Raw genomic sequence first — 16063 nt, forward strand, 5'->3', positions numbered from 1 at the left:
TGTAAAATAATAGTTGTCATTTAATTCTATACCTAAAACCCTGTCAGCCTTACTTTTTCCCTTTTTAGAGTGGTAAGATGGGAAAGAAGCTTGTTCTGAGCTCCTTCTATTGTGAATAATGCACATGTAGAGAAATGTCCAAAAGACCGATTATGGCGACTGGAAGGGAGAAGGCTGATTGTTGCCCTTCCTTCTCGAAGAGGACCAAAATGACATCTCTATACTAGAGTCCAGTTACAGTGTATCCAACTGGGTGATCAGACCAGTACGAGCTCCGAATACTCCACCACAGGTCAGGCACAAATAGTTCATGTGAACATTTGGAGCGGATTTCCTAAATTTGTGCATCTCCTGTTTCTTTTGAGCCACTGGGGAGAGTAGGAAGAAGAAGAGAAACAGAAAGGGGTAGAGGAGAGGGAGAGGAAGAAGAGAGAAACTATAAGCTAAGAAATAGTTTAAACAAAGGAACTTCATATAATGCACACATTTGCTAATGCAAACTGTCCAAGGGAAGGATGAGTTTACAGCCAGAACACAGAGTATAGCTACCTAGCCTATGTGAGGATTTATCAATACCATCTTTGACTTCAGCAACATCATGTTGTAAAAATCTGAGCTAACTTAACAGTTCAAATAGTTTCAAATTGTGTAAATGGAGAGTGGTCATAGAATGAATAATGGAAATGTAAAAATACCAACCTTCTCTCCTGTAAAACCTGTTTCAAGAACTGGTGACTGATAGATTTGAGTTATCTCTTCGTGACAGGCCTAGTATCCAGTAGGCATGCTAAGAAGTGGCAGAATGTCATAAATTTAGGCAACAGGAGGCTATGTGGATAATCAGCCTTTGAAGAATTAAGGGCTTAGAATTAATTATACTGACTATAGTCACATCGGAAAAACTTATCTACCTCTTGAATTCCAGACTTACAGGAAAGCATCAGGTCTTAAATTTTAAGAAAGGAGATAAAGTTTTAAGACACAGAACACATGCATGGGGTTTTTGTCTGCATGATTTCCAAAGAACTGCTTGAAAAGTGAAAATTCACTGTTATATGAGGTTGAGTAACCCTTAAATCCAACTTCCTCTCTCCCTCTTCTTCTCTGTCCCCCTCTCTTTTCCCCTCTTTCTCTCCCCTATCTATCTCTGTTATTTAACTATTGACCTATATCAATGTTTATTTTTACTAAATTGTTTTCATGATGCTCCTGTGTCTTACAGGTAGACAGTTTATGAGTAAGGGGTTATATAAGTTGGAAGGAAAAGACCATTGGACTTGTAGTAAAAAAGGGGATGAGTTTGAGTCCTGGATCTGCCCTTTAGTTGTGTCACCTTGCAGAACTTCAATTTTCTCAATCTTTTAAATGGGAATAATAATATTTGTGCTAGCTATGCTATAAGGCCGTTTTGAGGCTCAAATGATGATTTGTGTATATAATTTATGTATGGCATATGTAAAAATGATTTAAGTATGTAAAATACTATATCAATTTGAGCAATTATTAAAAAATGATGCCTGAGAGGCTCTTTCAATGATGAACTTTCTGAATAGTATAGAAAAAATCAGTATGAGTATTTTTAAAGCTGAGTTTTCTAGAAGAGATGTTGAACTAGATGACATCCCTTCAATACTAGTATTCTCTTACAGTATAACTATTTATAAGTAGACATTTAATAAATGCTTGTGAACGATTCTGAAACTTCGTTTCAGAGTATTCAGGAGTTAATTCCATTTCATCCAAGTTTGGTTATTTAAAGTTTGATTTAATTTTTGGGAGAACTTATTGGTCTCAGACAAACAAAATCCCAACATTTTGCCAATTACCAAGGTCATTTTAAATTAAAGACAGAGTTGATTTATGGAATGTTGGCTCCTTCTGCTGTCAATGAAAAAAGGGCATTATGTTAAGCTGCAAAATAGAGCTGATGTAAAACGCAAATGAAATCAAGGAGTGCCTGGGTGTTGAAGCATGATTGAAATAATTTAAAAATACTCAACTGGATGCTGCTACGATGTTGCTCTTTACCCTCCCCCCTCTCCCACATCCAATTAGTTGTCAAATTAGTTGTCAAATCTTGTTGATTCTACCCCTCAATATTCCCTTGTGTCTATCTCTTTCTTTCCATCTTCATTGCTACCTCCCTACTTCAGGGCCCTCATGACTTCTTTCTCGGACAACTACTATAATAACTTTGAAATTGATGTTCCTAAAATAATCTGTCCTTCCCATAGTATTGCCATGTCATTCTTCCTGATGCGTAGATCTGATCATATCAATCCACTCTTCGAAAACCTTCATTGGTTCCCCATTGCTCTTCTGATAAAGCCAAGGATCCTTATCCTGACAATCAAAGCCCTTCTCAATATAGCTCCCATCTAGTTTTTCTGCCTTTTTCCTATTACCCTTGTCTTGTGCTCTTAAGTTTCCTACCAAACTTATCCCTGAAAACACTCTATATTCTCCTTCCTCTCTACCTTGGTTTTTATTGTCTAGGCTGTGCCTAGAATATTTGCCTCTTCCCATTCCACCTTTCTCTCTCTCTTTTTTTTTTTACCTGTTGATATCCTGCCTATTTTTTGGATCTAATTCAAATACCATCTTCTCCATTAAGCTTTCCCTAATCTGTCCCTGACCCCAACCAGATATGCTCGATCCTTCTCTCTGAACCTTCATAGCACTTTGTTTATATTTTTTTCTCATTGCATTTATCATATCTTACCTAATACTATCATTATGTGTGTACTTGGCTTTTTCCTTTAAGATCTTGTAAACTCTTTGAGATCAGAAACTATGACTTACTTATGTTTGAATCATCCTCGGCATACTAACACATTATGTGCTATATGTAGTACATACCATGAGAATTTATTCAGTAGGATTCAAAGCGGATTCTAGAATTTCCAGCCCTAGTTAATGTCATTGACAAATCTTAATCATTTTAGTCCTTAATGACTGTGTCTTGACCTAGGATTATGATTCTTTTTTTTAAAGGATAGTATTCCTGTGGAAAGAAAGTTTAGCATTTCTTCAAATTCGCTTACTGGATAAATGCTTTTCTTATTTGATTAGGGTTATTTGATAGGGCAGGTAGGTGGCACAGTGGATAGACCACCAGACCTGGAGTCAAGAAAATTCATCTTTCTGAGTTCAAATCTGGCCTCAGACCAAACACTTAATACTTACTAGCTGTGTGACCCTGGGCAAGTCACTTAACCGCAATTGCCTAAAAAAATTTTAAAAAAATGAGCTGGAGAATGGAATGGCAAACAGCATCTCTGCCAAGAAAACCCCAAATGGGATCACAAAGAGTTGGACACAAATGAAAAATGACTGAACTGAATTAATGTGGCTGTAGCAGTACAGTATATGGGTTCTTTTGAAGCCAGAAGATAATGGATGGGAGGCTTTTCTCTGTGACTTATATTTCTGATATGCTACTCAATGCCAAGGCTTCTGGCGATGGATATATAGCCATGAGGAGAAGGCTGCTACCAAACAAAAACAAAAGTGATGTGAGTTGGAGTCTTCATTAGTCCAAGATGAGACAGACTTAATCTTTATTTTTTTTATTTGAAAAAAAATTTTAAATATAAATTTATTTATTTTTAATTTTCAATATTTACTTCCACAAGATTTTGAGTTCCAATTTTCACGCCATCTCCCCCCTTCCCCCACCCCAAGATGGCATGCATTCTGAATATCCCTTCCCCTAGTCTGTCTTCTCTTCTATCTCTCCCCCCCTTCTCTTATCCCCTTCCCCTTCCATTTTCCTATAGGGCAGGATAGACTTCTGTACTCCATTTCCTGTATTTCTTATTTCCCAGTAGCATGTGAAAACATTTTTTTTGAACATACGTTTTTAAAACTTTAGGTTTCAAATTTTCTCCCCTCCTCCCTCCCCACCCACCCTCACTGAAAAGGCAAGCAACTCAATATAGGTTATACATGTGCAGTTATGCAAAACACTTCCATAGTAGACATGTTGTGAAAAACTAACTCTCTTTCCCTTATTCCTATCCTGCCCTCCCATTTATTCTATTCTTTCTTTTGACCCTGTCCCTCCTCAGAAGTATTTGCTTCTGATTACCCCCTTTCCTAATCTGCCCTTCTCTCTTGTCCCCTTCTCCCCCTATTTTCCTGTAGGGTAAGACAGATTACCATACCCTATTGAATGTGTATGTTATTCCCTCCTTAAGCCAAATCCTATGAGAATAAGATTCACTCATTCCCTCTCACCTTCCCCAGTTTCCCCTCCACTGTAAGAGCCTTTTCTTTTTTGGTTTTTTTGTGAGATAGTTTACCCCATTCTACCTCTCCCTTTCTTCTTCTCCTAGTATAATCTTCCCTCATCACTTAATTTTATTCTCCAGATATGACCCTTAATCTTCAACTCACCCTGTGCCCTCTATCTATCTGTCTATCTGTCTATCTATCTATCTATCTATCTATCTATCTATCTATCTATCTATCTACTTACATTAATTTTTTTCCTCCATACTGACAAAGGTCTCATGAGTTATAAATATCTTTCCATGCAGGAATGTAAACAGTTCAACCTTAATAAGTCTCTTATGATTTCTCTTTCCTGTTTACCTCTTCATGTTCCACTTGAGTCTTGTATTTGAAAGTCAAATTTTCTATTCAGCTCTGGTCTTTTCATCAAGAATGCTTGAAAGTCCTCTATTTCACTGAATGACCATTTTTTCCCCTGAAGGATTATACTCAGTTTTGCTGGGTAGGTGATTCTTGGTTGTAATCCTATCTCCTTTGCCCTCCGGAATATTATATTCCATGCCCTGCGGTCCTTTAATGTAGAAGCTGCTAAATCTTGTGTTATCCTGATTGTGTTTCCACAGTACTTGAATTGTTTCTTTCTGGCAGCTTGTAATATTTTCTCCTTGACCTGGGAACTCTGGAATTTGGCTACAATATTCCTAGGAGTTTTCCTTTGGGGATCTCTTTCAGGAGGAGATCGTGGATTCTTTCAATTTCTATTTTGCCCTCTGGTTCTAATATATCAGGGCAGTTTTCCTTGATAATTTCTTGAAAGATGATGTCTAGGCTTTTTTTTGATCATGGCTTTCAGATAGTCCAATAATTTTTAAATTCTCTCTCCTGGATCTATTTTCCAGGTCAGTTGTTTTTCCAATGAGATATTTCACATTGTTTTCTAATTTTTCATTCTTTTGGATTTGTTTACAGTGTCTTGATTTCTCATAAAGTCACTGCTTCCAATTGCTCTATTCTAATTTTTAAAGAAGCATTTTCTTTAATAAACTTTTGGATTTCCTTTTCCATTTGGCCAATTTTTCTTTTTAGAGCATTCTTCTCCTCATTGGCTTTTTGGACCTCTTTTGCCATTTGGGTTAGGCTATTTTTTAAGGTGTTATTTTCTTCAGTATTTTTTTGGGTCTCCTTTAGCAAGCTGTTGACTTGTTTTTCATGATTTTCTTGCATCACTCTCATTTCTCTTCTCAGTTTTTCCTCTGTTTCTCTTACTTGCTTCTCAGCATCCCTTTTGAGCTCTTCCAAGGCCTGGGACTGATTCATATTTTTCTTGGAGGCTTTGGATGTAGGAGCTTTGACTTTGTTGTCTTCTTCTGGTTGTAATTTTGATCTTCTTTGTCACCAAAGTAAGATAATATAGTCTGACTCTTTTTGCTGCTTGCTCATGATCCCAGCCAATTACTTGAGTTTTAAACTCTTTGTTAAGGTAAGAGTCTGCTTCCAATGTGGAGAATGTACTGTCCCAAGCTTTGGGGGTTTGTACAGCTGTTTTTAGAGATACTTGTAGGGACCTGTAAATTTTCAGTTCTTCCAAGGTGGTATGATAAGGGGCAAGGTGTTTACTCCCTTCCTGTCCTGTGCTGTGGACTATTAGTGACCACAAGTACTCCTTTCTGTCCTGGAACTGTGAAGAGGGTTTCCTGTCCACAGTCAGTACAAGCTCCACCACTCCAGTGCTCTGCCTCACCCGAGGAGCGCCGCCCAGAACTGTGACCCAGATCCAAGCATGGGCAAAGGAAGAGATTCCTGCCTCAGCACTGGGAAGAAGATCCCTGTAATCCCCCTCTGATCAGCCACGGGATTCCCCCTCATTCTGTGGGCTGGAAGCTCAGGAGGTAGCTGCTCCCCCAGGGCCACGCTCTCAGGGAACTGGAACTGAGACCCCATGTTCCTCTCTCAGCACTGCAGAAATAGACTTTTCCCCACTGACCTTCTAAGTTGTCTTTGGCATTCGTGAATTGAGGAGTCTGGAAACCTCCACAACTGCCTGCGATTTAGTCCTCTGAGGCCTGCTCCAGGTTCTCAGTGGCCTGCCCGCCCATGCCACACTTCGCTCTTCTCCTAGCCTGGCATGATGTACCTTTCTGATCAATCATCCAGGTTGTCTTGGGCTGGAAATTTGTTTCACTCTGTCTTTTTGTGGTTTCTACTGCTTTAGAATTTGTTTAGAACCATTTTTTACAGGTATTTGGAGGGATTTGGGGGAGAGCTCAAGCAAGTCACTGCTTTCACTTAGCCATCTTGGCTCCGCCCCCCCTTAATCTTTATTTTAAGAAAAGGAGAAAAGACTGATTCTTCCCTAGAATCAGTGAACCTACCTTGAAAATTGTTTTGTCACCTAGCAAAAGAAAAAGGGAAATATTTCCAAGAAAAGCAAATCAAAAGTGTATGTAGAGGACAGGCAAAATAAATGAAACTTATTTTGTTCTTTTGCCATATTCTTGACTTTTTTCTAAACCCTACCTTGATTTCTTTTAGGCTCTGAAACATGAAATGCCTTATGCCATGACTTAATTCTGGACTAGAAAAGGCAATAATTCATCTACTTGTACCTTTGGGTCCCTTACAACCTTTGGAATGTGGCATAGGGGAAAGGTTGTTAGGGGCAAGATGGCATTCCTACTTTCATGGTGTCCAAGAGATGAAGTCAAGTTGAAAGAGGCCATTCCTCCCAATCTCTCCCCATTTGCCAGTGAATTTGGAAACAATGTAGAATATAGTCAGATGTATCTTCTACCCTTGTCTCTGTGTTGGCCAGATGCTAGTAACCAGGAGATCTAGTCTAATTGCACAACCTTCCTGTCCATTATCTAAGACAAGCAGTGTGGCGTGGAGGAAACATCACTTGGTCTTACCCAAGTTAATACCCAAAATGTGTCACTTGTTACCTGTGTGACTGTGGGCAAATCAGATGTTAGTAATAACTCTTTTACTGCTTGCCTTGAAGGGTTGTGATGAGAAAAGAGCATTATTGAAGTGTTGTTTAAATGTGAACTATTCTTACTAGTTGTTACATTTAAAAGGGTATATGTGGAAGGACACCGTGAGGAATGTTTTCTGGGCAAGGGCACTTTAATCAGGAACATAGCACGTAAGGTGCACCATTATAATGGGAATCAGAGAGAGTTATGGTCCATAGCTTTCAACTTTGAAAATGGAATTCTGTACAGTGCTAAGAATGCACGTAACTTAATATTTGTTAAATTCTGAAAGCTGGGATTTAGGTTCTTCCTGATGATTAATTTTACTTATATTTGTTGCTAGTTCTCCAGAGCTCATCTGACTCCATATCCTCAGTCCTAAATAATCACTTTAAAACATATCAATATAGAATGAGTTATGATAGTAGCCATGATGTTAGTGACACATCTATATTTAAGTGCCACACCTTATTCACAACTATTAGGCACTCTGAAGCATTACAAAACCAGGCTGTAGCCCAAATAACAAATCTTAACCTGTATTCACATACCAACATAACCATATCATAAATAGCTATTTGCAGAAATGCTGTGATACCCTCTGGTGGCTAAACAAAATTATATATATTTAACTAATATTTGTCCAGTGAGTTGTGTAATCTGTTTATATAGTTGTTCATGGCCAAGTTTACATGAGGGATTATGAACTTTTATTTTGCGTGCCTTACTTTAGCTTCTCCCTTGCCCAATAAAGATCTAAGTCAGAGAGCTGAGATGTGAGGCTGCAACTTGATTAAACGACGTGTGAGAATGTTTGGTTTAGTGTTAAATACTAGAGCTTGACTGAAGGAGACCATGGATCTTTAAAATACAAAGGGTTCCTCACTTTCTAGAGGACAGTCCAACCCAGGAGGGAGGGAGTAAAACTGTATATAATACATTATATTAGTAATCAAGAAAAATAACAAAACAGTAAACCCTCAGATACTAGGATACTCAGGGAATCAGTATTTTTATCCATTGGATTTTCTTCTTAATTGTGGTAAAGAAGAAAATCCTTTTTTGTGTGACTTCCTACTTTTAGGAATTTTTTTCAATGTGGATTCTCCCGTTAGAGTTGTACTCTTAGGAAAAAGAGCAACTCATAAAAAAGAAACTATTTTAAAAAACCAATCTGCTTATGTAGTACTTCTAGGCCAGATTTACATGGGGGATCATATACATTTAAGACTAACAGTACCTTAGTTAACATAGCACAGTCAACTGAATGCATTCTCTCTTTGTTGACTCAAGATTTTGCTATGTTTGAGATCATAGGACCCTACATTTAGAACTGGAGGGGAAATTGTTACAAACCTCTCGTTTAACAAATGAGGTAACTGAGGTTTGTGGAAGGGAATGAACTTGCCCAAGGTAATAACAGGTAGAGCCAAGATTCTAACCCAGGTTCTCAGATGCCAAGTCCAGCAATCTTTCATTAGGCTACCTTGTGAATGTCAATTATCATGGTAGAGTCTGTAGACAGAGAAGAATGAATTTAATGTGTACTGACCATAATGCATCCCTAGAAGCTCTCTGTATATTTTTTAAATAAAATAGTTTCTTTTTTTGTGTTGCCACTTTTCCCTAAAATAATAGTACAGCAAAGACTCTAGTTAATTAAGAGTGTTAATTAATAGAAGCACAGTGGATAGACATTTGGACCCAAAGGCAGGAAGATCTGGGTTCAAATCTAGCCTTAGATACTTTCTAGCTATGTGATCCCCATTGGGCAAGTCACTCTAACTGCCTCAGTTTGTAATCAGATGTGTCAAATAGAGATCAAAGTAGCACCTATTTCCAAGGTTGTTGGGAAGATCAAAGGAGATAAAATTTGTAAAGCACTTAGCACAGTGCCTGGCAGACCGTTGGTGCTTAATACATGCATGTTCCTTTTACTATCCTTTGTGATTTGTTGATACTTATTCTGTAGAAGGTTTCTGAAAACTTGGAACTAACTGGATGATCTCTGAAGGTCTTTTTAAAAATTTAGGTGATTTTACTATTGTCAGTATGTAATAGATCTACATCTTTTTAGATGAACACAAGATTTTCCCCTTAATTCCCATTGTAATGGAGCTATGCCAAATGTCAAAAACCAAAATAACAAACCATTTTCTTATAGCAGCCATAGGAAAGTTATACTTGATATTTTTAACTGTAGATTTTTAGTGAGTAGAAGGTTAGTTTGGTGTCTCCTAGAAAACACATAGGAGGGACGGTGTGATTCAGTGGGAATTTTGTTTAGAAGGCCTGGTGTTCAAGCACTTGGTATTTGACTACTGATAAATCAATCACCAATTTCTCAAAGCCCCAATTTTTTTCTTTGTCTGTCAAATTGGGACAATGGTATCTCCGCCACCTAACTCACTGGATTATGGTGAAGAGTGTACTTTATAAACCATAAGGTTCTTTGTAAATGAGTATTATTGTTATTATTGTTAGCATTTATAGCTTTGGCTTTGGGAAGATGGCCAATAAATGTGGGTAGGAGTTGCTGAGAAATGTCAAGGAAGGCCAACCCTTGAAGGAGCTCCTATTTAAGTTTAAACTTGGTGAAGTGATTTCAGGACTTTCTGTTTTCTTCTTACCACCTCCCATATTCTCTCTTTGCTTAATAACTCTATGCAGTAGCTATGGATGTTTCGTATACTTGAATACGAGGTTACAGATGACTAAATGAGCCTTTGGTACTTGGCTTATAAAGATCATTTCCTAATTCCAAAGTTCTTTTTTCCGTGTGGCCTAATGCTCCAATGTCCCCTTGATCACCTCCATGGAATATTTGACCTCTATTCAGATTGTCAATTTAGAGAATGTCTCTATCAAAATTCTTCCCTAAAGTTTAGAATAATGGAAACTTTCCAACCCTGCTTTTGATGTCTAAGGGGCACCAGACAGGAAGGGTCAATCTTGAGTTTTGATTTCTATCCAGTGGACCAAAAGTAAGTAGCGGTGTCCTCTTGTGTGCTCAGTTAGCAGATGTGAATGGGGTGATTGAGGAGGAGTTTACTATGGCCCGGCTGTACATCAGTAAGATGAAGTCAGAGGTGAAATCTCTGGTGAACCGGAGTAAACAGCTGGAGAGTGCACAGATTGATTCCAACCGGAAGATGAATGCCAGTGAACGGGAGCTTGCAGCTTGCCAGCTGCTAATCTCACAGGTATGTCTTTCTGTTCCTCCTCATCTGCTGTCCTAGCCCTCTTGAAATAGCTTCATCTTTTGTAAGGCTGTTTAGGATGGTCAGATACAGTTAATGTATTTGTTCACATTCTTGTTTTACACAAGAATCTTCTAGGGTAACTCTAAACAGTAGAAATTTCCTGTGAGAGATAATAGAGTTAGCACAAGTGTAAACTTGAAATGAATTGTTTTTCTTTTTTGTCATTTTAGCTTCTAGATTTCCTTGGTCAGAGATTGATACTTAAGTTATTTTTTGATAAATAAGTAAATGCAATATAATCTAGAATTTTGAAATAATTTATATGTTAGAAGAAAATCTCCTATTGCAAGATTATTTTTGAAACCGTCTTTTTGGTGATATTTTCTCTTTATCCTACATGTTTCGTTTAATATAGGAAAATCAGAATTGCTCTTTGTAGGGCAATTACCAAGTATCCATGTTAACTTCCCTGCCATCAAGTAATGCTATCACTTTTTCTATTACAGAAAAAAAAAGAATTGAAAACACCACTCTGTGTCACCACTGATATTTAAGCTTGACATTTTATTTTCTTATGAGTAGTTCAGTGTATGTTTCTGAATAATTCATGTCATGCATCCATAATGGTGAAATTAGTTGGATATAAAAATAAACTCATTCTTTAGATAGTACTTTGGAATGGAGGGGAAATCCATATTTTCATACCCTAATCCTAAAACATTAAAGAATATTTGGTGTTAGACACATCTTAAGTATTATGTTGCCATAATTATTATATCAGCCTACTTATCTCCAGTAAGAAGCATTGTAACTTGTGGCACAGTAGAATTGGTATTTGGATGCCAGGCTTCCCTTCCCCAGAGCAGTACTTTACAGTTACCATAAAGAGGAAGGTGAGATCCACAGAGAGAGGAGCTAATAAATCTGGCCCTTCTGTGTGGCAGGAGGACCTTCCTTATAATGTCTTTGGAGCAGAAGCTGAGGGTTCAGGAAGCAGAATCTCCCAGACATTTGGAAACAGTTGGAATGATAGATTAAGTAAATCATTCAAACACTGTGCTTCAAAAGAAAAATTTATTTGAGTTTTCTTTTTTAAATAGTTCTTTAAGTGACAGCGACTCCTTATTCATTCAATATTCTTTGTTAAGCATGAAGCAAAAATCAAGTCTCTGACAGATTACATGCAAAACATGGAGCAAAAGAGGAGACAGCTGGAGGAGTCCCAGGACTCACTCAGTGAAGAGCTGGCTAAGCTCCGTGCCCAAGGTAAATGTTATATCATTTTTCCCTGTTGCACTCTTGGTCAAATACATACATTCTCTCTCTCTCTCTCTCTCTCTCTCTCTCTCTCTCTCTCTCTCCTCTCTCTCTTCTCTCTCTCTCTCTCTCTCTCTCTCTCTCTCTCTGCCTAAATGAACTATAATCTAAGATGTTCATTTATGCTCCATTGATAACATTCCACCTCCCCCTCATCTACTCCATACCAATGATTTGATTGATAATTAGGGAAGTCTTAAGGTGGTAGGATAGAAGAACTGCATGGGTGTGCAATGGAAAGAGCATTCAGTTTAGAGTTACAAGACCTAGGTTAGACTTCCTGTTCTATTTATTAGTTTAGTAGCCCTTCACTGGGCCTCTGTTTCCTCATCTATAAGAGGACAGACAGTGGCATACTGGAGAGAGCTTATAATAGCTTGCAAGAGCTGATTGTTAAATTTTCAAGGTTGGTATCACACCTTGGAAATTGGTGAGCATTACATAACAGGGCTTTGTTTATTGCTTTGTTGATTGTCTGGATCAGGGCTTCTTAAACTTTTTCCACTACTCGTGTGTAAAATGAGCATTGTGTGGATGGAGGGCATGTGCAGTGCAAAATGAGAGTGCTTTGTGTTCGGAACCAAGGCTATGGTAAAGTTGCTCAATGCAACATGGGCAAGAGCTGCCAGAAACATCTTGGATTCATTAGTGTTTGATTTTGAATTAATTTTTTGTCATCGCACATTCAGAAACCTTTTACTGTTGCCAAATTTTTCATGACCCCATGTGGGGTTGCGACCCACAGTTTAAGAAGCACTGGTCTAGATTTAAGAAATTAGTGGAGAAAATGTTAATAATGTAGACTAAACATAAAAGTGTTTCCTGTGCTTTCTAAAATACGCTTGGGATAGATGAACCTTAAGGTCTTTTCCAGCTCTAGATCTTATAATCCTATGAAGTGTTTGGAGGACACAGAGACATAGGAAATAGTATAGCAAGGCTAAAAATACAGGATAGTGTGCTTAATTTATAAAAATGCATGGGCAATCCATTATAACCCTGAGAAAGAGTAGTATTTTCCTTAGCTAGTGGTGGTTTGTTTGTCCAAGAGGAGTAAAAGTGAAAAATTGAGTGCTGAACCAAAGAAAAATACGAAAGGTAATTCTTCTTTTTTACAGATTGGAGTCATTGAATTTTTTAAAATTTTAAAAATTATTTATTTTAGAATCATTTAATTCTCATATGGGAAAAGATCATTGAGATTATCATTGAGTTCAGCTCCTTAATTTTTCAGATGTGGAAACTGAGGCCCAGAGATATTAAGTGATTTGTCCAAGGTGTCACAGCTTGTAAGTAGCATAGGTGGGAATCAAAACTCAGGTCTTCTGACTCCTTGTCCATTGCCTTTCCTAGAACACTAGGCTGAAGTTGTTTCCTAGAAGAGTGTAAGATACATTCGATCATATGCTCCCTTTCCTAACCCCCACCTCCCAAGACATATGGAGTCTCTTTTCCTTGAATATGTCAAGTATTTTGCAAAAAATTGGGTTTAAATTTGAGGGTTGTCTGATTTTTGTTGTTATTCCATTAGAAATTTGGGGAACAAAGTAGATTAGTTATAGAAGGTAAAATTCCTTTTTATGAAATGTAAATTACTTTTTTCTAGAACCCTAACAGCAGCCATGTGTCTTAAAGAGTTAAGTCACCTCCAAAGTGCTGCTTAATTCTAAAGATTTTTTTTATGTGGGGATTGGACTATTAAGTCTCTGGTGTGGTTGCTGACAGCTAGTGCTGTTATTAATTTTTTTTTTTCTTTATCTTACATTTCCACTTTTGAATATGAATTAAATGGAAAAACAGAAAAAATGCATGAAGTCAGCTTCCAGGATAAAGAAAAGGAACACTTGACCCGGCTTCAGGATGCAGAGGAAATGAAGGTACAATCATGAAAGTCATGAAAAATTGGGCTTGCTTTCCTCTCTTCTTTTTCATGGTCTTCTGTCAAAGCCAGAGATATATATTAGAATGTGGGCTATAAAGTAGCAGACTGTTGTGATTTGAAAGGAGATGTCAGCTAGGAAAGAGCTGGTTAAGTGTTGATGTTAAAAATATGAGTCAAATGGCCCTAGTGTGTGGTATATAATAGAAAAGGTAATGATTATTCTCTTAACACAATTTCTCCTCCACCTCAGATGAAGAGGAAAGATGTAAATAGAGTGTCCCCTCAAATGATTGCCTCAGTCACTTTGTAGGTGCCTTTCGAAGCATTGCCAGTTACTCCATTGTGAGCTGACATCTACAGTCAGAACTCTTTTTTTTCTCCTTTCTTAAGATGATAAATTTGAGTTTTTGTTTAGACAGAGCACTTTCATCTGGTCATATTTTAGGCAGAAAATGTAGTAATTAAGTTTATTAGTTCATTTAAGCACCATGCAAAGATGAAAAACCTTGGTCCTATTTTTTTTAAACCAAACTATACTCTAGTTCAAGAAATCCCAAGAAAAGCCTAATTGACTGTAAGTGGTATAGTGAAGGTTCTTCTTTTTCCTATGTCATGTGCCACACCCATGGGAAATACTCAATAAATGTTGTTGATGATAAACTAGAGTGCCAAATAAAGTGGAGGTCCCCAATCTGGAAAAAAAAATAAACAACTTGTTCCCCCCAACTCCCTTTCACTTTGAAATGGTGTGGAGCTGAGCATGGTGATGCCCTGTATCCCCTGCTGCTGAGGAGCTTGAGGCTGGGGGATCTCTTGAGTTCTGAGTTGTAGTAGAGCTAAGGCCAATAGGGTGTATGTAGACACTATGTTCGGCAGCAGGATGGTGGGTCCTGAGCAGCTGAGCCCCTAAGGAAGAGTGAGCCTGCCTAAGTTGGAAAACTAGAGTAGGTGAAAGCTTCTGTTTGATTAATGTTGAAATCAGATTTGCAAGTGGCCGTTGCACTTCCAGCCTGGGTGAGGCAGGGAGTTGTTCTTAAGACCTGTCTGACTCTTTGTGACCCCATTTGGAGTTTTCTTGGCAAAGATCCTGAAGTGGTTTGCCATTTCCTTCTCTAGCTCACTTTACAGATAAGGAAACTGAGGCAAATAGGGTCAAGTGACCTGCCCAGGGCCATGTAGCTAGTAAATGTCTGAGGCCAGATTTGAACTCAGGAAGATGAGTCTTTATGACTCCATGCCTGGCACTTTATGCACTGTGCTATCTATTTGCCCAAGACAGGGAGACTTATTTTCAAATTTTTTTGTAAAAGAAGAAATTAAAAAATAAAAGAAAGAGAACAATTTTTTTTCTAAATCAATCATTAAAAAAATAGAATGGAGTTGGATGAACACATAACAGGTTTCTCAGCATTTTAATAAATGTTTAGTAGCTTGTTATTTCCCTGGTGAGGTATGGTGAGGGAACCTCTTAAATAGGGTCAGTGGGAGTTAAAAGTGGAGCTCTCTCTGTCTTTTCCTGAAAAAGGAAGACTCTAACCTAGGCTAACCATGGGTAGTTATGTGGCAGCAGGACAGATTTTCTTGGAAATGAGCAGAGCATTCCCTGTTTTTGGTTTATTTGTTGTGGGTTTGCCACGCAGTCCTATGCATATCTAATTATATAGATTTGTATGTATGTATGTGTATATATCTTTTTTTTTTTAGGCAATTGGCGTTAAGTGACTTGCCCAGGGTCACACAGCTAGTAGGTGTCAAGTATTTGATCTGAGGCCACATTTGAACTCAGGTCCTCCTGACTTCAGGGCCGGTACTCTATCCAATTCACCACCTAGCTGCCCCTTAGTTTTCTTATAACTTATATTCTTCCTTCCTCATGAGATTGTTAGAATCAAATGAGATAATGGATATGAATGAAATTTACAAGTATTGTTCTTTTTGCCTTTTGTGGAAAAACAGATGTGCACAGCTGTTAGGCAAGTGGATTAGCTAAATTGGGCTGACAGCTGCTTGTTCTGGGCAAAACAGGTCCTGAGGTAGACAAATAAGTCTTCCTGGGTAAGCCTCTGTCCCCATTTTATGTCATGTCATCATGTTAATGAAAGCTGTTGCAGCCATATTTTGCCTTCGAATTAGCATAGATGCTACTTGCCTTTGTACGTGATTTTCTTAAAGCGTCTTCACACACATTGTGTCATTTGACCCTTACAGTCACCCTGTGTGAGGTGGATAGGGCAGATTTCATTATTCCCATTTTACAAAAGAGGAAACTGAGCCTTCAAAGTCATGCAGTGAAAAAAGTAGTGAAACCAGGACTAAAAAAAAAATGAGTTCTTCCTAATTATTGTGGTGGTAGTAGTGGTGGTAGTGGTGTTGTTGTTTTTTTTAACTATGCTGTGCCGTCTTTGTGTACTTCTCTCTTTCCGTGATGCAATAGGTATTGAGCTGCCATA

The 16063-nt window shown here is 38.0% G+C and overlaps 1 protein-coding gene across 1 annotated transcript in view; it reads left to right on the plus strand.

Moving 5' to 3' along the window:
- The window catches only part of KIF5C (kinesin family member 5C), a 215883-nt gene that overhangs the window by 159676 nt on the left and 40144 nt on the right, over window positions 1–16063 (plus strand). Inside the window, exons 16-18 of the mRNA XM_020984747.1 lie at window positions 10226–10414; window positions 11563–11680; window positions 13532–13608. Coding sequence (XP_020840406.1) covers window positions 10226–10414; window positions 11563–11680; window positions 13532–13608 — 384 coding nt within the window. The remainder of the gene's footprint in view (window positions 1–10225; window positions 10415–11562; window positions 11681–13531; window positions 13609–16063) is intronic.

This window comes from Phascolarctos cinereus, unplaced genomic scaffold, assembly GCF_003287225.1.
Source record: "Phascolarctos cinereus isolate Bilbo 61053 unplaced genomic scaffold, phaCin_HiC Scaffold_726;HRSCAF=1367, whole genome shotgun sequence".
Classification (NCBI taxonomy): domain Eukaryota; kingdom Metazoa; phylum Chordata; class Mammalia; order Diprotodontia; family Phascolarctidae; genus Phascolarctos; species Phascolarctos cinereus.